General features: G+C 36.7%; 1 protein-coding gene across 1 annotated transcript in view; it reads right to left on the bottom strand.

Moving 5' to 3' along the window:
• Positions 1 to 25,360, bottom strand: part of TENM1 (teneurin transmembrane protein 1) — a 789,930-nt gene that overhangs the window by 550,461 nt on the left and 214,109 nt on the right. Inside the window, exon 2 of the mRNA XM_012475269.3 lies at positions 22,899 to 23,178. Coding sequence (XP_012330692.2) covers positions 22,899 to 23,115 — 217 coding nt within the window. The 5' untranslated portion in view covers positions 23,116 to 23,178. The remainder of the gene's footprint in view (positions 1 to 22,898; positions 23,179 to 25,360) is intronic.

The raw sequence follows: 25,360 nt of genomic DNA, 5'->3' as shown, positions 1-25,360 counted from the left end.
GAAACAAAATGAAAATTCAAAGCCCGCTAGAAAAATTTAAAGACTACACTGATCATATTCGATTCATTAGCTCCAGTTATTTCCAATGTCAGTCATGTGCTTGCCCTTTCTACAGTTTGCTATTCTAAACTTTCTTTTCTTCCCTAGGCCAATAAATTCATGCCTCTTTTTGCTTAAGCTAGTTTTAGTTGACTTTCTGTCACTTACAACCGAGATTCTAACTTATATACTAACTTTCCCTGCAACCCTGCTACCACTTACTAGATTTTTTCCTGTCTCTTATTGTTCATTCCTAATGTTTCTTACTCTACTCACAACCCTCTCTCCCCGAATCTTGGCAGACAACATTGTCTCCTACTTAACATAGACAACAGATGCTATGAGACATGACACATTCCTACAATTATCCCTCCTCCTTTCACGTTTCAGAGACCAAACATTCCATCTGTATTCTGAATCCCATTCCTTTATTTAGGCTTTCTTCAGGATCTTGCTCCATAGATACTACCTCTCTTTTCTGTTACTTAATATTTTTTCTTCATTGTTCATTTTCCCTTGACTATAAGTATTCATTCATTCATACTTCAAATATTTATTCATTGCCACTGTGGGAGGTGCAGGATTAGGTTAATGTACATGCTTATGTTTCTTTTCCATCCAAAGAAGAATTTAATGTAACAACAAAAAATTCCTCCCTAAAACCTGTGTTCTCTTTTAGCTATTGCCCCTCTCTTGACCATCCCATCACTTCTCAGCCAAGCATCTTAAAAGCCTTGATGTCTCCACTTCCTTTTTCTGCATTTATTTATCAACCTACTGAAATCTTTTTTCTAGCTCTACTACTAAACTACAAATCTCTTTTTTCAAAGTCAGCAATAAACTCCTAAGTGCCAATCTGGGAAATATTGTAGTCTTTATTTAACGAGACCTTTTTTCATGTATGATGCTATTCCCTATTTCTGGATTATTTGTTCTTTCTTGTCTTCTGTAATACCACATTGTCTTGAATTTCCATTAGTCCATTTCTCAGCAATTTTCCCAGGCTCCTCTTCCTGTCAGTCCTTTAAATGTTTAGTGTGCTACATTATTTTGTCAGTTGCCTCTTCCTTTTATGTCTTCTATTCAGTACATGCTCTTTTGATGTGATCACATCCAGTCGCAAATATCAGTTAGGTATCAACAATATCCAAATCCATTTTCTAGCCCCAGTACTCCAAGTCTTGTATATCTAACTTCATACTAGATATTTCTACCTGAAGAACCTACAACACTGTGAAGTCATGTTCAAAAGGGAATAGTTGCTTTTTTCCCCCTAAAACTCTGCCTTCTTGCTTCTGACGTTGACTGCTGGCACCATCCTCCTCTTTAATGACTTACCAAACACAGAAATTGTATAAGTTCATTTTCAAGCTGCTGATAAAGACATACCCAAGACTGGGTAATTTGTAAGGAAAAAGAGGTTTAATGGACTCATGGTTCCACATGGCTGGGGAGGCCTCACAAGGTGGAAGGCGAATGGCACGTCTTACATGGCAGCAGGCAAGAGAGAATGAGGGCCAAGTGAAAGGGTTTTCCCCTTATAAAACCACCAAAACTCATAAGACTTATTCACTACCATGAGAACAGTATGGGAGAAACTGCCCCATGATTCAATTATCTCCCACCAGGTCCCTCATAGCATGTGGGAATTATGGGAGCTACAATTCAAGATGAGATTTGTGTGGGGACACAGCCAAACCATATCATCCATCTTTATTATTGTTTCTCCTTCAACAACCAGTTAGCCCCTAAGTCTTGACAATTTACATTTATCTTCTATGTATGTCTCCCTTTTTAAAAATTTGGACAATCAATGCCTAAGTTAATCTCCTCATCATCTCTTTCTCTAGATTATTGAAGTATTTTCCTAACTGGTCACTTTCAACCCATCTTTCACCCTTCCAATGTATCTACCTCATTGCCAACAGAAACTACAAAAGTTTTGAAATCCTCCCTATTGCAGAGGAATACGCTTAAAGCACACTAAAGTTCACCTTGAAGATTATGCTTTTTTCCCCCCACAGGGCTCACTATGAATAGTTCCAAAATGTACCTCTGAATTTTTCACAATTATTTTGATAAGGCTACAGTTAACCAAGTAAAGTAGAAGTCTATTAATAGCAACAAGAAGTCACTGAATACTGGTAATATCATTGGACAGAGAGGTTAAAAATGGTAGAGAAAAAGAAGTGGCAATGTAATTCAGAAGAGAACTAAATCTTACCTGAATTTTTGTTATAGTTTGTCTATTGCTAGGGTTCAAACACTTCCTTTGAACTATGTCTACATGCATATCAAGCTCAATATTATGTTAGCATATAAATTGGAAGTCATTTCTGTTCTTTTGCATCTCAACACAAGCAGATAAAGACATATCACCAGTTTTGTTATTTTTTATTTCAAATAGATGTCACTTTCTAAGTCTGTTCTTCAAATGAGGAATTATAAAGAAGAATCTCAGAAATGAGCATTTCAGTTTTAGGAGCCTAAGGAGGATCAGACAGGTCAGTGCTGAAAAGGAAATCCTCACACAGAGATCTTGTTGATTATCCCAGCAAATCTCTCTTTTCATTGTACTTTTCTTCTTTGGTTCGAAGATTTTCTGTAGAGGCAGAAGGGAGGACTGTACATTTCGAATTATTTTTAGGTCTTTGATTAACTGTGCCACCAGACCCCAGGTGACTATTAATATACTAGTAAAGGCAGTTAAAAGAAGACCTGAGGTCATTCAGTGAGTGAATGAAGCAAAATTGAAAGCATGAGTCTTGACCCAGTGATATGATCTTTCTAGTAGACCACGTAGTAGAGGTAATCCAAAAGAGGGCAAATGGGAATAAGGGACACTATCTGCACAAAAGGTTAGAAGACAAAGCTACTCAGCATGGAATTCAGAATTAAAATGAAAGAACTTACCTAGCAAACTTTCAATTCATCCATTCTATCTCAATAAAGCTCAATCCTATTATAATACAGCACACGATTTTAAGGCTACAAATGTACTGCAGAGAAAATCCTGTGTCTTGAAATACAAAAGCTCAGTAAAACAAAAGCCAAAATAAAAAAGCTATCAGTTATGCTTCTCAACATGAGCTGATGTTGCTGTGTTAAATTTTTGTCTGCGACCAAAAGAAAATTTCTTGAATAGTAAATGCTCCATAAATGCTTGTCCAATTGAATTATCTAATTGGCTAATGTCAACTTTTTAATGTTTAAGGATCATTGGGGATTATATATTGGTTAGCTAACAAGTGCTTCTTATCCAGAGAAAACAGGAAGTTCATGCCATAGCGTACTAGGATCTTTGCAAGAAGAGACAAACATTCATAAGATTGCTGTTAATTATGTTTCCACTTCTCATGAATTGTTTACTTTTATTATTTACCTATGTCTTGAATGGTATTGAAGCAAACCATGTAAGTCCCTTTGTCAACTGCCAGAAGTATAATTCTCTACAATTAATCAGTAAAAAGAGAATTAAGCATTGCTTCTTTAGAATTAGGAAAAACCTGCTGCAGATAAATTGAATGCATTAAGAAATTAACATACCAGTAAATGATTGATCATTACAATTATCTGAATTTGCATTTCTAGAATTTCACTGAAAGAACTCAAAATCATTCTTCTAAGATATTTTTAGCTATGTTTCCCAACTGGATGAAGTATAAAAGAGATGTGGTGCTACTTGTTATTAAAATTATAAGCTCAAGTATCTTTTGAAAATGTTCACAAGTGGGCATTAAATAAATTAATCCAGTGTATTTTAAAATAGGAACACATACAAGGGTTTAGTGTTTTCCAGCTATTTTTTTTTTATTATCTACCCTGATGTATAAAAGAACAATTCATCTGTAAGTCATGAATCACAAAGGTTTGTAAGTCACCCAACTACCAAGCATTCTGATTAAAAAGCTGGAGAAGAGCAGGCCATTTAGATAAATATTATTTGGCAGCTGCAAACATCTCTATACGGGCAGCTTATAAAAATATTACTGAGGAGTAAATAAAATAGTAAATAAAATATTACTGAGGAGTAAATAAAATGCCATCCAAAGTATACCATTCTCAGTCAGAGCTAAAAGAAATAACTTTTGTTTGACGACAAACAACAACAATAATAATTATAAGTATTGATAACAATAACTAATACTGAAAGATAATTATATGTCAGACATGATTTTAGTATTTTGTTTGCTTTACTTAAATAAATATTTACCACATGCTTAGTATGTCCTAGGCAGTGTTCAAACACTGGGACTCAGCAAAGAACAAAAGACAAAATTCCTTGCTCTCACAGAACTTAATCTAGTGTGAAAGACAGAAAACAAATGAATAAAATAAAAATATACTAATAATTATAAATAAATATATAGTTATACATATTTGAACATATAGTACAGTAAGTAAATATTTATGTAGTAAGTATAAGTAAATATGTAAAGCATAAATAGAAATAAGCAAAATAGTATGTCAGATGGTGATAAATAGGTTGACCATAATGTCTCAGTTTTCTCAGATAGTACTGGTTTGTTTGTACCTGTGGTCCTAGTGTAATTACTCCTAGCGCACCCTTTTGCTCTCAAAAATGTCCAAGTTTAGACAATAAATCATATGGTCACCTAAATCATAAGTACTATGGAGAGAAAAAAGCAGGAAAACAGATGTGTTGGAGGAGGGTTATCATTTTCAATAGCATAGTCAGGGAACGCCTCTCTGAGAAGGTGACCTCTAGATAAGAACCTGCGTCAGGCAAGAGACCGAGCCAGGTCTCTATCCAGGTAGATAGCAAGGGAAAGAACATTTCAGGCGGAGGGAATAGTGATTGCCTATATTTTTTGGAATCATCACAGAATGGTTGTAACAGAAGGGTTGAGAAAGAGAGTAGTAGGAGATGAGTCACACATGTAAAGGGAAGCCTCATTATGTAGGGCTGTGTCCTCAGTGAGATGGGGAGCCATTGCAGGTTTTGAGCAGGGAAGTGATATGCTTTAGACTTTAAGCGTATCACTCTGACTATTGTATTTGGAGTAAATTGTAGGGGTGTAAGGGAATAAAAGGAGAGAAATCAGTCCAAAGACTATTGCAAAATTAATATGAAAACTGCTGGTGGCTTGGATCAGGGTGGTAGCAAAACAGGTGATGATAACAATGTCAGATTTTGGACATATTTTGAATACAGAGATGACAAGGATTGGTGGTAAAATGGATGAGGTCAGGAATCATGTCAAGGTTTTTGACATAAATACCTTAACTAAAGAGTTGCCAGAATCTGAGATAGAGAAAGTTGGAGGAGCAGATTTTGAAGGGAGGGTCAGGAGTTCTGTTCTGAATATTGTCTCAGCTTGGGTTTCCCAAAAAGCAGACAGTGAAAGAAGAGATTGTGTGTAGAAAGTAAATTTTGGAAAGTGATCCCCAAAATAAGAATTGAGGATCAGTAAAATGAAATGAAGAAGGCAAGTCAAAGGGTGAGTTTTTGAGCTGGTCACAGCTAAGAGCAGCTGAGGCTTGATCTTATAGGAGGGACCCTCTGAAGAGCTTGTAAAATGCCTGGGAGAATTGTCTGCCCAAATACAAAAGAGAGATGTAGTTATGAATGACTCTTTCTCTTCTAGGTCAAGGGTTGTCCCATGATGTGTTAACCCACTCACACTTTCAGGCTTGCACATGCCTCAGAATGGGTGAGTGGGTTGCTACAGGCATTCCACATACAAGTAGCAGAAAAGGCAGGAATGAAAGCTATCTGATGCAGTTGAAAAAACATGTTGTTAGTGTATATCTGCACGTAACTGGTAGCTGCAGCAACAACTGGAATAAAAAGGTGGGGTGAAAATGCGAGGTGCATCAAAGGTGTCTGATACAGATATGTTAAGTTTGAGATACTTATCAGACATGCACGTAGAAATAAAAAATAACCAGTTGAATATATGAATCTGAATTTCAAGGGAGAGGTCAAAGCTGGTGATGTAAGTGTTTCTTTTCTGTATATAAATGATATTAACCACATCAAAGAGGATGATCTGACCGAGAGAATAAGTGTAGCAATGGTAAGAGAAGAGGTCTGAAGGCTGGGTTCTCAGGCTGTCTGATGTTTAATAGTTGGGATGATGAGAAGGATCCAATAAAGGAGAGTTAGGCGAATGGTCAGTGGGATAGGAGGAGACAGAATATGATATCTTGAAAATCAGATAAATAAGAAACAGTGAGTTATCAGTGGTGTCAAATGCTGCCGAAAGGTCAAGATGAAAACTAAGAATTGACCATTGAATTTAGCACCATGGAGACCTCGGTGATCTTGACAAGAGCTGAGGATTTCAAGAAACTCTAAGGCTTAGAACTTAGAAAAATCATTAACCTAAATGTTGGATTTCCTGCAAATAGTGGTAGGGAATGAAATGAGAAAGACCACAATGCAAGAATCAAACACTGCAAAATGCCTGTCAGTCTGAAGATTGACAAACCACCTTAATGAGGTAGAAGGAAGGAGAAAACAAAAGTCAGAAGATATGATCTTTAAAAGACGTGAAGCTGTAAAACTGAAGACCTTGGAATAAATTGGTTATCATTGAGTAAATTATTTCTGGCTCAGTTAATTCAGGTAGTTAGTTCATAATGTTAGAAAGAGAGAGGTCAATAATTTGATCTTCACCCTAGACAGCTAATCTGGCAAAGAAAAGAACACTGTCCCTTGGCCATGGCATATACTTCGGTCTTGCACAGCAGTCTTAAAAATTATATTGGCCTAATGTTAATCACAGTGGATCCCTGACATTAAAGTCCAGAAGGCTCAGGCTATATCATTCCCTATTAACTAGGAAAAACATGCAGATATTTCTAATTGTATGTAAAGAGCACCGGCTTTCATTATAGACCCATTTGAACACCAACGACTACATTTTATGAATGCCTTTCTACATATACATTATAGTATATTATTTAAGGGCATGACCCTTAGTGTCCAGCAAACATATGTTCAGGTTTCAACTGAGCTATTTACTATATGTGTCATCTTAGGAAAGTTAACCTCCTTCTCCAGGTCTCAGTTTCATAATCTGTAAAATGGGGATTAGAAATGTGGCTAAATATTATAGGATTGTTTTAAAGGTTAAATGAAATCATGCTTAGAACAGTGTTTGACACATAATAAAGATTAGCTATTATTGTTCTTGAAAATGGGTAAGCATGAGGATTTATTTGCTGAAGTATGATGGTTTACAAGGTCCCACTCTGCTGCCGTTGCTAGTCTAGAAGCATTTTTCTGTAACAGCTTTCAACTTTATTTTAAACTTGGGAACTCACCAGAGACTGATTTTTGTTTTGTTTCAGTTGCTCAGAAGTCACCTATGAAGTTAAGCCTCTTATGTGGATTAAGTCAATGGCAATATTGATTTAGACTTTTTATGAGCTACCAATTTTAGTTATCCTAACCTTTCAAGGAAGAAAAAAAATCCCTTGGAAGATTAGAAACTCTTTCATTCTCACTCTGAGGAGACTTAATTGTAAAATAATCCAGTGATTGCTTAGTTAGGAAGGCCATCAGTATCACAAAGAGCAATATTTCCATTTATTCAAACTACAACATCAATAGAATGTGCCTCCCCAAAATCTAGCAATGAAGGACACTGTTGGTACTAATTTGTTCAAAATTTTAACAGTTCCGGAACCTTCCCAATATAATGATCCATTAGTATGTACAGAATTTTTAATAAATATAGCTATGTAATGATAGTAACTGAAGTAAGTTATTGATAGTAATTGGATCATAAAGCATTTCAAATGGGTTTGTGGCATGAAGGCAATAGAAGGTGATGAAGAACCGAAAGACTCATCTGCTATTGAAGGTTCACTAAAACTCCATTCACAGGGTCAATGCCATCAGGAATTATTAGAGGGAGCACAAGATTTACTGCTGAACTATTTTGCATAAAGTTTACCGAATCTACAGTGTACAAAAGCCATGATGCTTTTAGCAAGTTGTAGCCAAGTAAGACTCTTCCAATCCAACTCATTAATGTGCATGAAAAAGATAATGTTAGAAATTTTATTTTAATTCATACTCTTTTAGGATTTAAAAACTTTATGATCTGATGTTAATTGTGTCTTTTTTTTTTTTTTTTTTGCGATGAATTTTCACTCTTGTTGCCCAGGCTGGAATGCAGTGGCGCGATCCCGGCTCACTGCAACCTCCACCTCCTGGGTTCAAGTGATTCTCCTGCCTCAGCCTCCCAAGTAGCTGGGATTATAGACATCCACCACCATGCTCGGCTAATTTTGTGTATTTTTAGTAGAGATGGGGTTTCGCCATGTTGGCCAGGCTGGTCTTGAACTCCTGACCTCAGGTGATCTACCCACCTTGGCCTCCCAAAGTGCTGGGATTACAGGCATCATTTTTATCAAACATTCTCTAGACGATTTGAACTGAAAACCATTCTCCAGTGTTTCACAGCAGCTTAATTGGAGTATCGCAACTATAGTTACCATAATGGGGCTAAACATTTTGTTAAACCTGTTTCCACTATTGCTCTTCTATATGCCTTACAGAGCAAGGGCATGGGAACTTAAGATCCTCAACAAAGTCAGACTGGCTAATGTGAGATAGAATTCTCCCTTATTCCTATCTATAAAGTTCCAATTCATTCTGTTCTTTACAGTGACACAACTTACTAGATCCTATGTATGGGGAGAAAAATCTCTCTTTGAAAATGGCTGAAACTGGCAATCTCTGTGTTAAAAGCATCTGTGAAAGGATTTGACAATCGGGAATAATTCTTGTGTCCTGGCACTCTTCAGAATGATTTATGTATACAATTTCGGTTGATCCTCTGTACCACAGCAAGGAAACATCCTCACTTTACATAAGTGGAAAAAAACGTTGTAAAAGTTATCTCATCAAAAGAAAAAATATATTGTTGAGCACTTATATGGAAGGGTTTATAAAAGTAAATAAGGCATAGTCTCTGACCTCAATAAATTTACAGTCTAGCTGGAGAAACAAGCCAATTACAATTCAGGGTGATTAGTGCTGTGGTAGTAATAAGTACAGAGTGCTGTAGGAGCATACAGCAGGAGCATCCACCCAAGAATGCAAGGCACCAAGGAAGACTTTCCAGAGCAAGCGCTTTCTAGGTAGAGACTCTAGGTAGAGACCCACAGGCTAAGAAGAACCTAGTCAGGTAAAAAAAAAAAAATAGAGAACCTAGCCAGGTAAAAATTAGAGAACAATCCCATTACAAATTGATCCACTTCATTATTTCTTCCCGTAGAGGGAAAGAATGGATTTGAAACAGCGCTTCAGTCAGAGATGAAAGCTGGTGCAAATGTACCTAGAAGTATAGCCAAATTTGGATCAACAGGAATAATTTTATCAGATCCAAAAACATGAAAGAAATGAGGGACCATGCCTTTAAGACTGGTAGTATTATAGCTGGATGGCATGTACCATGAAATAGGTTTATTATTTTATTGAGGCTTGTTGGTTTTTTTTTTTTTTTTAGACGGAGTTTCGCTCTTGTTACCCAGGCTGGAGTGCAATGGCGCCATCTCGGCTCACCGCAACCTCTGCCTCCTGGGTTCAGGCAATTCTCCTGCCTCAGCCTCCTGAGTAGCTGGGATTACAGGCACACGCCACCGTGCCCAGCTAATTTTTGTGTTTTTAGTAGAGATGGGGTTTCACCTTGTTGACCAGGATGGTCTCGATCTCTTGACCTCGTGATCCACCCGCCTCGGCCTCCCAAAGTGCTGGGATTACAGGCGTGAGCCACTGCGCCCGGCGGCTTGTTGGTTTTTAACATAGGGTACAGGAATCTTAGTGCTGTAGTGAAGAATTTGGTTTGTAGAGCATAGGATAATGAAGAGTAGGCTCCAAAGGCACCAGTGATGAAGAAACAGTGGCCTCAGAGGAAGGCAATGCTTGAGGCACATTGAAAGGTGAGAAGAGCCAAATGAGAGGGCTGCAGGGGAAGCGGGGCCCAAGGCTTTATTTGTTCAACTCAATTCATTAGTTCATTTGGAAAATGTTTCCGAAGCACTTATTCTGTGATGACACTGTGCTAGGCTATTAAGTAAAAGCGCAATTTGAAACCAAATTGCTAACAATTCAGTATTCTTTCTATTATATCATCATGAATAATTCAGCAACAAATACATCAAAACAAAGACAACCAACTTTTTAATTCAATTTACTAAATATTTGTTAAATACCTAACCTATTATGTGCAAAATATTGTTCTGTATCAAAGTGTCTACTTACTGGTTAATGCTTACTGGTTATACTCCATGCTCTCTAAGGTGAAAGGACCCATGGGTAAAATGTGGTTAGTAATAAACATTATCAAATACCAGAAAATGGGAGAAATTTCCTGATGCCTTTAGAATCAGTGATCAATAAATATGTATTGAATACTTCTTTTTGAAACAGTGATTGCTGAGTTGAACACTGGTGAGACAAGTTTACGTAGAATGAAAGTTTATGTAGATTTGTAATAATGTAGGCAGTAAAAAAATCAACACACTATCACAAAAACTTGGTGATAGGGCTGAAATAGAATCAAATTTTATGCAATTTTTAGTGGGGTAGCCTTAGTGTGATCCTGCCTGAAAGGTATGTTCTCCAAAGGTCCTTGGCAGCCTTGTGATTCAGTTTTAAGTGCTATGAACTTTGGTTCGAAACCTGAGTAATAAAAGCTGCGTAATTGTTTTCCTTTTATAGTTCCCATGTTTTAAAGCTGTATCTTAGCAAAGGTGCAAGTGTTTTACCAAAAGAATGACTATGAGAAGTCTGTTTAGACTGTTAAAAAGGCAACTTTCTGAAGACACTCTTGTTGAATTCATATGTCATGTAAGATTATAACTTCAACTGTGACAGCCTTCACAGTATTCTTATGAAGGCACAATTCTAACAACATAGGCTCCAGACCTTATATTGAAATGTACACTTCAATCCCACAGTACATAAATACATGCAAATAAAAGTTTCAAATATGCATTTTAAATCATTCTATTAGTACCGTGCAACCACAATTAACAACAACAAAAAAAAACCCCACAAAATAAAAAGTAGCCTTATTTAATTGGAATATCTACATTTCCATGCATTCCGGTAGTTGGCATTGATAAGAATGAGACCAATATCGAAAATACAAAGCCATCTCCAAGCTTTTAGGCTCTCTTTATTTCTGAATTGAGGCCATTTTTCAATGGTTTCTATATCTAGAGTCGAGTGCAATGAAACTGGAAGCAACTGGCCAGAATAACATCCTTCTGTGCACACACACAAGGTTCTAAACCAATTCCACATCCAAATGCAATTCTACAAACCAAGGCATGGTAAAAAGAAGATGCATGTATTTTAGAAAGCCTTTAGTCAATAAATTTTAGACTAACTCTTGTTAACTGCAAAGGGTTAGGAAAACACGGACTTCAGTGGTGTAATTATTTTATCTAAACTTAATTTTTATGTTACGACAAAACAACATTTACTAAAATTACCACATACTTTTCTATGAAAAGTTAAAATATAAATCTATAACATTCAACATGACAAATATTCTAATTTGAGCCTCTTTCCAACTTAATTTACAAAAAAGTGCTGTTATACATTTAATAAATTCATTTGTTCAATATATATCCATTGAGCATCTATTATGTGCCAAATACCGTTCCAAGCTCTAAAGTAAATTCTAAAAACTTGGTGGCAGAATGATGGTACAGCCAGCCCACTTGTACTTTAAAGTTAAATTGATCAGGTATGTTCCCTGGTCCATTGACCAAATGCTTTGGTACTGCCAATCATAATGCAGCTTGGAAAGAACACACTGACTAAACGTCTTGCCTGTGTGTTATGTTTAGAATGCTTCAGAAATCAGCTAGACTCTCTTCTATGCAAGAGGTAGTCTGAAGGAAAGCACTGAGAAACATATAGCTTGCCAACCACTAACACTTGACAAGCATACCTGAGGCTTAGAGTATGTGGGATGGTAAGCTGCAGGAGAAAAAGGAGCATAAGTGTCCATGTATGAATGATAGTTGCTACTCCATATAACGTCTCTTCTGTTTTGCCTCTCCATTATTATAAACTAGTACATCTTGATTAAGAAAATGAAATCAATAGAAAAAAATTAGAGAAGAATCCCTTTGCAAATTGATCCACTTCATTGTTCCTTATGTATGGTGTATGTGTGTGTGTACCTGATTACTAAATATATGACATAAATATGTATATGCATACAAATAAAACATACAATATAATCCTGCATTTCTTGTGATGATCTCATTTATCAAAACCACAGATTACTTTTTTCCAGTTAGTGAAGGTAATTTTTGACCATATTTATTGATTAATTTGAGACACATTAGCATTCAGCCTGGTTGTATGTCAACGTGATAATTTTTTAAGTGTTCTTGAAACTTTGGACTTGAACCATTAATGAGAAGACATAATTGAACTTTGTAGTGAAGCCTTATAAATATCTCAGTTGAAGTTTGAGAAATAAATCTAAACTCAAAGCTTGAAATTTCATGAAAGGTTTGGGCATGTCCTTATTAATTTTTTTTTTGCCTTTGAGCTTATTTCTAACTGCTTTCTTCCATGACATAAAAGACACAAAGGGTCATTTCTTCAGTTAGGTTCTAGAGTAATAAAATTAAATACTTCATGTGTCAAAAGAATGATTGGCACCAAAACAGCACTGCATATGGTTCAGTTTATACTGGCGGGACAGAAGAATTCTCATCTTTTGGTATAAAGGCTTCAAATGAGAATACTGTCAAGGTTCCAAGGGATTCAAGGTTTATCTTCAGTCACCTCTAGACCCTTTCAGAATTATAATGAGAATGAAAGTGCTGAAAATAAATAGAACTTATTTGTATATGGAGCCAGGTCTGCATCACAGATGACTAAAAAAGCAGAATACCAGTTTTCTGACAGGACGATTTCCCGACTGGACATGTTGGCATACCTCATGGTTATGCCTTTGCAGATATTTAAAACTGCTTTTGACTGTTAATATGAAATATTGCTACATTTCAAAATGCCATTTCTGAATCTTCCTCAAATCCTTGTACTAAAAGAGAAGCAGCATGTAATTTGGATACAGTTCCAATCAATCCTATGAACTGAAACCCTCCGAGGTTCCCTGTCATCTGTTGAATCAAATCCATGCTTTTTCACTTCACCCTTTAGGTTTAGCAACTGATTCCTTCTATATTTCACCAACCTTCCTTTTTCATCATTCTTGAACAGTCCTTCTACTTCAGCCACGCTATCTATTGTGTTTCTCATTCAGATTACTTGACTGACCCTTGTCTCTGCCTCTTTGTGTTAATTATATAATAAATGGGTCCTAAAGTGTTAAAAGGAAAAAAAAAGACAAAGTTTTGTCCCAGTCTTCACAGTCCCACGAATACGTATCCCCATTGATCCTGCCCATTAGCTAAAGTAATTTAAAACGAGGAACAAAACTATGTACCCAAAACAAGCAGTTGCTTTGTTTCCCAGGGGATAGTCATCTATGTGACACTTAGCCAGGGAGTCAGTCTTTTCCTTCTGATATTATGTAGATCCTCAGAAGAAATACACAATTCCATTTAGTAAAGAGTTATTTAAGAAGAAAACGCTGGAATCAATTATCTTACTACGGTACAGTTTTTAATCTAGATTTAGGAAGAAGCATTAAAGGGTTGAACATAGCATTGAGCAAAGTGGGCCCAGAGATAGACCATAGAAATGGAATGAATGTGCAGAGGCAAAAGCTATTTTCAGACTGAGATCAAAAGGTCACGCAGCCTCAGAAGCAGCAAGACAAAAGAATTGAGAAACTGACCTAGCTAAAGAATGTCCGCCAAGAGACGTGATGGTCAAAGGTAAAATTACATCTGTGTAATATGTATGTAGTTAGCTGTAATTGTATATTGATTCATAAAGTTAATTCAAGAATATATATAGCAAACTATTTAAATCAAATTTAGCCCTACTAGGTGACCCTACCATTTGGTAATAAATTGGTATCTAGGAAGTGACTGTGGTTACCTATAGTCCTAGCTAACTGATGAAGGGGAAAGAGGGAGTTTTACAGAAATTATGATCTTCAAAAAGATGCTTGAAGGTGCAACATCTACACTGCATCACTATAAAACTCCCTCCTCCATTTCTCCACTTTTCTGGATCCTTTTCCTTCTCCAATACTGGGTTCCAAACTTACCTGTACAATATATATACATTTGTATTCATCAGCATAACTTGTAAAATCATTTATATGAAGGTATGTGTTGTATAAATGTTTATATAAGGAAATATTATCTCTCCTGTTAGAAACAAAACCCAGACCATCTGTGGATTTGGCACTAAGTGGAAAACTTCCTAGTTGATGGTGATGGCAGTAAATCAACATGACATAATGGCAAGGGAAGGTGAAATTTAGGGGCAGAGTTTGCTGTTCGGTTGCCTCCCACCACCATGGTGATTATCTTTACATCATAGGGTTGCAATAAGGACTAAATAAAAAATATATGCAAGTTCAGTTAGCAGAGTACCTGGCACACAGTGGTCAACAATATTTATTGTCATTAATGTTCCCACATCTCCATCTTCAGTTCCTTCTCACCTGAGCTCTAGATAGGCATGTGCAATTCTGTTTTGGCCTAGTCAAAAACTCTCGTTATTCATCTGAAGCCTTTGACTTGATTCACACTTTTAACCTTGTCTCTTATTTTTCTTGGATGAGACCATCAAGGCATAAACTACTTTAACTTCTTATTGCTACATTTTGTAATTTATGTCCTGTCTTAGAGCATACAGTGATCATTCCCCTTTCAAAGCCTTTCCTTCTGAGATCCAGAAACATTCTCCAATTGAACCTTATGACAATAAATACATCTACATTCACTTGCACTCACTCTTCAAATCCTTGTGAGTTGGCATCTTTCTCTAATATTATTGAAACTGCTTATTTTGAGGCAGTGGATCCCTATCTTGGATGCACATTGGCTTCCCCGAGGAGACTTTTTTTTTCAATGCTTGAGTCCCACCCACTGGAAACTGTGATTTAATTGGTCTGAGGAACAGTTTTGGAACTGAGATTTGTAAAACTTCCCAGGTGATTTTAATGTCCAGTTAAAGTGGACAATCTCTAGTCTAAAGTCAGCAATGACCTTCTAAGCTGCCTGTTTTACTGTCTTTATTTGACAATATTAGCCACATTTTCCTGCTGAAAAGTCTCCTCCTTTGGCTTATGTGATAACCCATTCCTTTTGGTTCTTCTATGATATATCAAGACCACTTTGTTGCTTCTGCCCACTATTTTAAATTCAAAGTTTCTCAGCGTATCATAATTGGCTTTCTTTATTTCTGACTCTATGTGTTTTCACTGGTAATCTCTTCTACTCCCATAGTTTCACAGAATAGAACCACCTATTTCTATTTCTGTGAAAAATGACATTGGGATTTTGATAGGCATTATATTGAATCAATTGATCACTTTGGGTAATATGAACATTTTAGCAATATTATATATCTCCAAATACATGCATAACCACATACCACCCCCCGCCCCCACACACACAGTGACGCCATTTCTTTAAATTTGAAATCTAAATTTAGAGCTGTCTATCTGTCCATAGTATTTATGACAGTGGGCTCTAATTTCAGACTGCCTGGGTTCCAATCCTAGTTCTATCACTTACTACCTCTGTAATATTGGGCAAGTTACTTAGCATCTCTGTGCTTACTTTATTCATTGTAAAATGGGTGTATTAATGATCCCAACTTCACAGCATTGCTGGGAAGATTAAATAACATAATCTATTTAAAGTGCCTTACTTACAATCTGGTGCTGAATAAATGCTAGATATTTCTCTCATAATCAATGTCACCATGCCGTTGGTAGAATACACTGCAGGGTTCTAGCTTCTTGACCCCCATGGTACTTTACATATACCACTATTATCATACCAATCATACTGCATCACTATTGCCTATTGACACGTACCTTCCCAATGGTACTCTGAATTTCTTGAGAGCAAAGACTACTTCTTATTCACCTATAATCTTCAGAGTTTAACACAGAACTTTGCACAGATAAGCAGACCACAGTTTAGAGATAGGTTTTGTCCTTTGTCAACTCTAATTGACTGACAATGCTTGGGTGAAATGCTGTGTTGAAAGGGATGTGAGGGTGAAGTTGGTCTCAACAACGGAAAGAGCATCACGATTAATTAGGGATGTCTTCCATGGGAGAAGCAGAAGAAGCAGTGGCACAAGTGTCATGGACATTCCATTCCAGTTTTAGATGCTGTGTAAGTAAATGCTTATTGAATAAATTTTCATGTCACTAGTATTACTAACTAGTAACAGTGGTGAGCCAACTGGAGTTATTGTTAAACAACCTGGCTAATTTCTCTTGTAGTCTAAATTCTTTCAGAGCAGTCATTATAGATTTTATGCTAGAAACTTGTGACAACTAGAAGCATAACATTCTCACAGCAGAAAATTCATTAAATGTGATCAAATTCTGCTGAAATTTTCATTTTATAGGTCTTGCTACATTAATATTATACCTGCCATCTGTGATCTTTGCCATGTAAATACAGATCCTGAGATTGAATCCTTCATGGTTTTTGTAGAAACTGATATCTAAACTGTCTACGTATAAGCAAACAATCATTTAAACTATTGCTAAATGCTTGATCTAAAAACAGAGAAATGTGCTTTTCAAATTCTGGCTTCTGTCTACTCCCTGAATACACAGGTGGCAGTGCTGCTTAAGCATTTTCTGCTGTGGGACGAAGTGGCTCATCAAACTGGGGCGAAAAGAGAGAAAATCATAGTCATTAGGGTACATTTATTTCAAGATTAACTTCATTTACCTAGCCCAGTACCTGGCACATAGTTTGTATTAAATGAATGCTGATGCATAAGTATATAAATAAACAAACTGATGGATGAATGGATGGATGCATGGATGGATGACAGATAAACTTTCCTTCCATGTAATCTTGGCAAATAAAAATTGGCAGTTTTGGCCGGGTGTGCTGGCTCAGGCCTGTAATCCCAGCACTTTGGGAGGCTAAGCCGGGTGGATCACTTGAGATCAGGAGTTCGAGATCAGCCTGGCCAAAATGGTGAAACCCTGTCTCTATTAAAAATACAAAAATTAGCTAGGTGTGGTGGCATACGCCTGTAATCCCAGCTACTCAGGAGGCTGAGGCAGGAGAATCGCTAACCCAGGAGGCGGAGGTTGCAGTGAGCTGAGATCACGCCACTGCACTCCAGCCTGGGCGACAGAGCAAGAATCCATCTCAAAAAAAAAAAAAAAGGCAGTTTTAAATTTTTTCCACCAGATGGCAATAACGTGAGATATGAGTTTAGGTTGTAATCTTGAAGAGAAAAACAACCAACCAACCAAACAAACAAACAAAAACTGTATCAGGAGAAAAAGAAGCACCAAAAGAAAAGATTTAAATGAACAAATGAAATGTTTCCGTCATCTGTAATACCCTAGGCGTCTATGATCTTGTGAGATTTGTAGCAGATCCTCAACATAACCTCCTTTTTATGCATGGGTGACTTCTCATTCATAATTACTTTGTAGTAAAATGGGAATATTCAAAAACTTAGCTATATAAAATTATTGGCCAATTGTCATAACTAAAATTATTACCCTTGGCGTATATATCCATACATTTATATTTTCATTTTTAATACTAATTTCTTAGTTAATTGATGCCTCCCTTGGATGTGAGGTTGCTTGAGAAGAATAGCTAGCCTGTGTGCCTCTAGGAAATCTACCCCTGCTATCCAACCTGCCAAAAGTCATATGAAATAAGCCTGCCTAGGGTTCATTCATCCTGTTAGCAAAAAATCGTGAATAATACTATATTACTGTCCATCCCCTAATTTAAAAGCTTTTGGAAAATTCAGTTTTAGAGTCTAGCACTCCAAGTATACATGGAGTAGGCCATTGTTGGTTTGGAAAATAAAGATAATATGAACGTATTTTCAGATGGCATAGAGTATTTTATCTTATTAATTCTTCTCAAAACAAGTCTTCAATTGGATAAAGCATTAAATTCCCTAAAAAGTAGAATAAGCAGACTCAGGAATATTTCATGGTAAATTATACAGCATACCATCTGCCCTTTTCTAGTGATAACCAGAATGAAAAGGCAAACCTCTTTATAAATGCTTGGTCACTGGAGGCTGGCAAGGTTGTTGGGGAAGAAAATGAAGGGAAACTAACATTTTTTTGAATTCCTAAAGATCGTGAGTCTCGTGATGGCAATCAATACTTATCACAACCTCCTGACATAGGTATGAAAGACAGTGTGGTATAGTGAAGAATGGGAGCTTTAGAGCCATAGACTTGATTTCTGATCTTAACTCTCATCACTCCTTTTGCTATGCAACCTCTGGCAAATTATTTCTCTCCAAGCCTTAGCTATCTCATCTGTAAACTGGGGATAATAGCACATACCTTATCAGGTGTGTATGAGGAGTGAATGTAAAGCACCTTGCAGAGTGCTAGAATAGAATAGGAACAATTCAAAATTTATTATTATTATTGTGATGATAGTAATGATGATGAAGTCAATTTTGCAGAAGAGAAAACAGGTTCAGAGCTGAAGTATCTTGCTTAAGGTTACATAGCTAGTAAACTTAAAAGGCATCTAGCACCATATCTGGCACCATAGCAGGTGCCTAATCAACATTTTGTTTGCATTCATCCTTCCTGCTCTAAAACTCAATGATTTTTTGAGATCTTATTCCTTTAAAATAATGGGTTAGGCTCAGCTTTACCTTGATTGGTGCAAGATGTAACCACTAACATACATCTGCAAAAATTAAAGTCATTTTCTCTGACTCATAGATAGTAATACATGGATTAAGACAAAAAAGAGAATTCCAGATCTTACAAAAAAGATGATAATTGGGTCCACCATTTTGCCTAACATAGGAAAAGTCATTTCTCCTTCAAAGAGCTACATATTTTCCCTCCTAGGTGTCTCTACAGATTGGCAGTCAGTAGCAGATGAGATCCTGTTTCAGACTTTTAGCTCCCGGATCTGTATACTTTATTTTATATAAGTCAGTGTACTGAAGGATGGTGCTGGCTAAAAATATAAATTGGTTCAAAATGTGTTTATGTCAGTTCATGGATGATAGATTCAGGTTTTTGTCCTTGGCCTTTTTCTAGTCTCAACCCTCTACACACTCTCCCTGGGTAATCTCATCCATCCCCAGGCATCTCTACTCTGAGACACTGATGAGCTCAAATCTACTTATAACGACAGCCCAGATCTGTTCTGAATCCTAGACACACATTTCCAATCGCTGATGGGAAAAGCCACCTGAATGTCATACCAGCATCTTAAACTTAACATGTCTAAAAAGAAACTCATCTTCTTCCCTTCCAAACCTGCTCCTCCTACTGTGTTCCTTCTCTTGGTAAATTAATCACTATCCTCTCTGTTTCCCAAACTTAAAACTTTAGAGTCATCCTTGACTCAGTTATTTCTTTCAACCTCAACCAGTAATCAATTATAAAGTTCTATCAATTTGAACACACCTACATCTCTTGAACGTGTCTTTTCATCTCCACAGACATTGTTTAGACCTGTAACATCATTCTTAGCTCTGGCCTAATTCAGTGGCCTCACAGATTTTTCTCCCTGCATTCAGTTATTCCCAACTGCAGTCAATCTTCTACACTGCTGCCTACACTTCTACAATTCTCTTGTATACACTTCTTATCCTAAAAATTGTAATTCATCATGAAATTCTCCACCAATTAAAAGCTTTCTTTTTCAACACTTAAAGGAAATTTTAAAAATTTCCTACATTGGGCACGCAAGACTTCACAATCTGGCCCCAATATACCTTGCTCTCATCTTCTTCAGAGTTTCATACTTTGCACTTGCTTATCTGCTCTCTAGGAATGTCTTTTTGGTAAACTTTTATTCAAATTTTAACTTAGGTCAAATATCACCTTTCTATGTACCCTAATTCCTCTAAAGAAGTTAATTGATTCATTTTGTGTACTTCCACAACACCTTTTTTATCTGTAAAAGCACTTCATACATTTAATTGCAATAACATATTTTGAGTGTCTATTTTCTCCACTGCGCTGTAAGTTTCCTGCCAGCAGTCATCTCCATCCTCAGCATTGGCTTCAAGGTCTGACACTTATTAATGACTAAATAAAAGCTTACTGAATAAAAATCATCCATTGAAAGGAAGTTAGAATGACATCATGGAGACAAACTCCCCTTACCCCAAATTCCTTTTGATGAAACTGCACAGAGACAAAATCTGAGGCTGGCCAGCTCTTTATATTGACTCAGCATAAAATTGCTTATATTTTCAGAACTGTCACCAGAATGCATTCTTATTTCTACTCACTCAACCACTCTACATCCTAAAACCACAACCCATAAATCATGATTGTAAATTCATCTTCTATAAAGATAAACTTATAGATAAATATTTTAACGAGAACTAGGCATTTCCAAAAGCCAAAAACATTTCCATAGGAAATCATTTCCCAATTGTCAGGCAGAAGAAGAAAACTATTTTAGAACAAATTTACATGATATTAACTGAAAAAAAATGGAAAGATTAAAATGAATTCCTTGAAAAGAAAGATATAAAAGTTTTACCAATTATGTTAAGGGATAAAAATGAGTAATATAGTTAACATCACAAATATGTAATAATTATTTAAGTGTTAGCATGAATTTTGGCTCAATTTAATGTTGTTTTTAAAATGTAAGATTCAAGTACTAATTAGAGTGTACTGTAGTTTTCATCTGTAATCATTTCGTTTGACATGGTAATATTTAAAGAGTAGTTTTCAATGCATGATAAGCACTCATGTTTCAGTTGATAGCAACTAATTCCTTAAATGAAACAATTATAAAGCATATATTATATGCAAAGTTTTATAGAAAATAGAGATCTACCAAGAAACCATGATCCCTATCTTCATTGAGTACACAATCTAGGAAAATATATACAATCATAATAAAAGGTAAAAAGTGGCCGAGAGTGGTGGCTCATGCCTGTAATTCCAGCACTTAGGGAGACTGAGGCAGGTGGATCACATGAGGCCAGGAGTTTGAGACCAGCCTGGCCAACATGGTGAAACCCTGTCTCTATTAAAAATACAAAAAAAATTAGCCAGGCATGGTGGCCTGCACCTGTAATCCCAGCTACTCAGGAGGTTGAGGCACAAAAATCAGTTGAACCCAGGAGGCAGAGGTTGCAGTAAGCCAATATCGTGCCACTGCACTCCAGCCTGGGTGACAGAGTGAGACTCTGTCTCAACAAAAAAGGGGGGTGATGTAAAAAGAATGTATTCTTAAAGTTCATGGAGGAAGATCACCTACACAGTGAAACAGTGATGATGTTGGGGGTGATGGTACAGCAAGGATTCAGTGGAAAAGGATGCTTGTAAGCTAGGCCTTGAAAGATGGTTGGGTATGAATAAAGAGAGATAGCAGAGAATTGTATTCCAAGAAAGATTTAACAGCACAGCAAAAAGATTGAAAAGGGATGGAGTGAGATCCAGGTAGACCAGTTAAGAAACAAAAAACAATCTAGGTAAGATGTAATGAGAGTCATGATCATGGGAATGGAGAGGAGAAATGGATTTGAGAGATGTAGACATTAACTCTGCTGGATGAGGAAAGTGGTTAGATACAGAAAGTATGTGTGGTTGACTGGGAGAATGGGAGCATCATTAACAGATATAGGTGATACAAGGAAGATGAGTGGGATTAGGAGTGTTAAAATGATTGCTTTCACTTTAGATAGATTGGTTTAGAAGTGCTTGTGTATTATTCATTTGGAAATGCTGGGGAGCTTAACTGAAAATTTAGGACTAGAGTTTAGAAAGGAGGTTAGTTCTGAAGATAAACATTTGAAAGTCACTCAAGTAGATGTGATCATTGAAGCCATCTGAGTATAATTTTCAATCTTGAGCAGGAATCAGAATCCCCTGGGGTTTTTTAACCCACAAATGGGTCCCACCCCCAGGGTTTCGGACTCAATATGTCTACAGTGGGGCTTGAGAATTTACATTCTAAAAAACGTTCTCAGGTTTTGCTGTTGCTGCTAGTCAAGTCCACACTTGGAGAACCGAGATAATTAAGTCCATTATTTTTATCTCAGCATTAACTTATTCATAAAAAAAAAAACTTGTGCCAATGTCAATATCTTCTACATCATTAAAATAGTGTCTAACACAGCTTACCTATCAATTGAAACAGAAAATCATATTTCTACTAGCTTTTTTTTTTTGGTTAGAAACCGTCTTGTCAATCCATAATTGAGAAACTAAGGCTGCCCAAAGAACATGCTCCAAAATACGGCTATTGTAAGAAGGGTTCTAAAAAATTCTTACTTTCCTTTCAGACTGGGCTGCACAATGTTTCTACATTCTGGTGATAGACTGTCTGGAACCCTGTTTGGTGGTCTCCACTAACCTGCTAGCTTTGTCAGCAGCCAAATATTTATTTGAGACTTTTGTCCCATATAAGCAATGGCTTGAAAAGCACTTAGCTGTTTACTTTTCATCTTACGATAAATTATTTATCCTTCAGTCTGTAAATGACTATTTGTAGGATTAGACAAATTTTGAATGCTCTGATAAGAGGACTGCAGCATCCAAATTCATGCATAATCCGTAAAAAGCACATGTAACCTACAACCTCAGCTGGGCTGGCATATGAAATAGATTCTCCGAGCCTATGTAAGCAGTGCGAAGTATTAACCAGTTAACATCAGCAAATTTATTTTTGAAACAAAAGTTAATGCACATAAGCATTCTCTAATGAGAAATAATACTCGTTATAAAGATCTAATACAAACATACCTTGAGTAGATTTTTCTACTTCTTTCCTCTTTCTACTCTGGCTATTGTAATTCAGCCTCAGCTCTTGGTTATACTCCTGCAGAGTTTCCCTGGAGTTGTATGACTGTCTTGGTTTTCTTCCATCTTCACTCTCATCGGAAGAACTGGTGTAAGCTAGATCCATTTCATGCTTTACTTTTGATAGAGGCTGGTAGGGTTTGCAGTCAGTTTGCTCCATCTCTGATTAAGCAAGATCAGTGTCATGAAAAAAGGATGAGGAAGTCCTTTAATGCAAGCAGTTCTGGAAGAGAAAGGGAAAAACACAAGCCTTCTTAGATTTGTCCTTTTGTGAGGAAATGCATCTGGCAGATTCACAATTGGTCTTGATAATACTATCAAAGGAGCGAAGTAAAAGACAAACTAGATGACATGAAGCTAGCCGGAGGCAATAATAACACTGTGTTACATGCATACATTGTCAGGCATTGAGGATTAAGCTGGAGGCTGCAGCATCAGAAAATACTCAAGGTAAAAAAGAGCCTTCAAAAATATTTGTATTGGAATGCAAATAAAGGACAGCGTTATTCTACGGCGTGTGCGTGTTTTTAATGTTAAAATCAGTGGTTAAATTAAAAAACATTATCAGATTTGAAAGTGGTGAGGAGTACAAAGATTAACCCAGCACATCCCACATTTGAAATGAAAACTGTTAAGAGAACTACATTCAGAAAGAACACATTCTTGCCTCTGCTTTAATATTACATTTAAGACAGGGGCTCTGACGAAGGGAAGGATTCTGAGTGAGAGAGCTCAGGAAATAAAGTGTCCTTGAGGGGGACTGAGCTTTTTGTGCTCATATTGTGGCTTTTGAGCCTCAGGCCTGCAGAGCATTTTTAATGAGTTAGGTGGTGGTAAATTTTTGTTCTTCATAGTACTGAGAGGACGTAAACAACACTTCTGGTGAGTATACTGGTATAGAAACAGCAGGATCTAAATCGGTTTTAGAAATAGCAATTTTAAACTTCATGATAAATCACTGAAAGAACCCCCTTTCCCCACAGAATGCTGAGCTAGGAGCCACTAAAGGTCTTAGGGCCAGTAGAGGCATTAACTGCTCTACTTAGCACAGAGAGTTTTGAGAAGACCAAGCGCCATCTGAGCTGTCAAAGTCCTCTGTAAAGTTAAAAGCCCTGTAAAAGTGTTCTTATTTTCATTCTTTACATTATTTTATCATCACCATTTCAGTCCACTGCTGCAGCTTTGCAACTTGGTCTTTTCACACAATGTTTAAAAATCTAGTTTGAAACCAATTAACTTTATGGTTTTATTTTGCAGTGAAATTGACTCCTTTACTTTTCTTCAGCTCTTCACCATGTATATTTTCAAAGAAATCTATAGACATCTAAATGGTGGCTCCTTTATTATGTACACTATCTCATATTTTGGAATTCCTGTTGTACTTATGGCAAGCACATAGAACACAGAAATCATTTAAAAAGGCTTATAGCTTTTCAAAGCATGATGCAGGCTGATTGTTAAAAAGGCTTATACATTTGACTGATACGTTTTAAATGGTTCATATTGTTTTGTAGTATGAAAAAAGTTTCACAAGTCAAGGTCTTCTTTCCCTAATCAAATGTTAAGGTCTTGAAGGCAGGATATGAGTCTTATACCTCTTTATATCCCCCAAACCACTAAGCATTACTCTAGGCACACAACATAGTAGAAACTATTTAACTCCTGAACCTACAAACTGTCTTTGGAGACACATAGCTTGGTTTGAACTAATATAAGAGATGAGCATGCTTAAAGAGAAAGCAGACACACACACACACACACACACACACACACACACACACACAAATGATTCAACAACAGTCTAACCTCATGCCAGTATATTGGCTTCATATACTGTCTACACACCCATAACTTCTCAGTTTATAGCTTCAGCATGGGTCTTTCCCCTGAACCACAACTTTGAATATTCAGCTGCCTACTCAATATCTGTACTTGGTTATCTACAAGATATGCCAAACATAATATGTTCAAAAGTGAACTCCTAATTCCTACCCCTTCCCAAACCTAATCCTTTCATAGCATTCTTTATATTGGTATTAACAGATGACCACAAGGCTCTTCTGTTTGCTCATGCCAAAAAACCTGAAGTCATTCTTGACTCCTGTCTTTCACATCTCACATGTAATCCATCAGTAAATCCTATTGGTCCTACCTTTGAAATATATCCAGAAGCCAACCAGATCTCTTCAATTTCCCACTACTACATCAGTTCAAGCTATCATATACGTTCTGGATTATTGCAATTGTTTCCTAATTGGTCTCCTTCTTACACCACTGCCCTCCACACTGCACCCAGAATAAAACTTAAATTTAAGTCATATCACGTCTCTCCTTTGCTGAGAAGCAGCAATGATATAATTTTCCTCAAAGTAAAAGCAAAAAACTTTATAATGGCCTACAAGGCA

The sequence above is a fragment of the Aotus nancymaae genome, unplaced genomic scaffold (assembly GCF_030222135.1).
Source record: "Aotus nancymaae isolate 86718 unplaced genomic scaffold, 86718_ANA_hifiasm-v0.15.2.pri h1tg000004l, whole genome shotgun sequence".
Taxonomy (NCBI): Eukaryota; Metazoa; Chordata; class Mammalia; order Primates; family Aotidae; genus Aotus; species Aotus nancymaae.
This window is presented reverse-complemented; position numbering and strand designations above follow the sequence as displayed.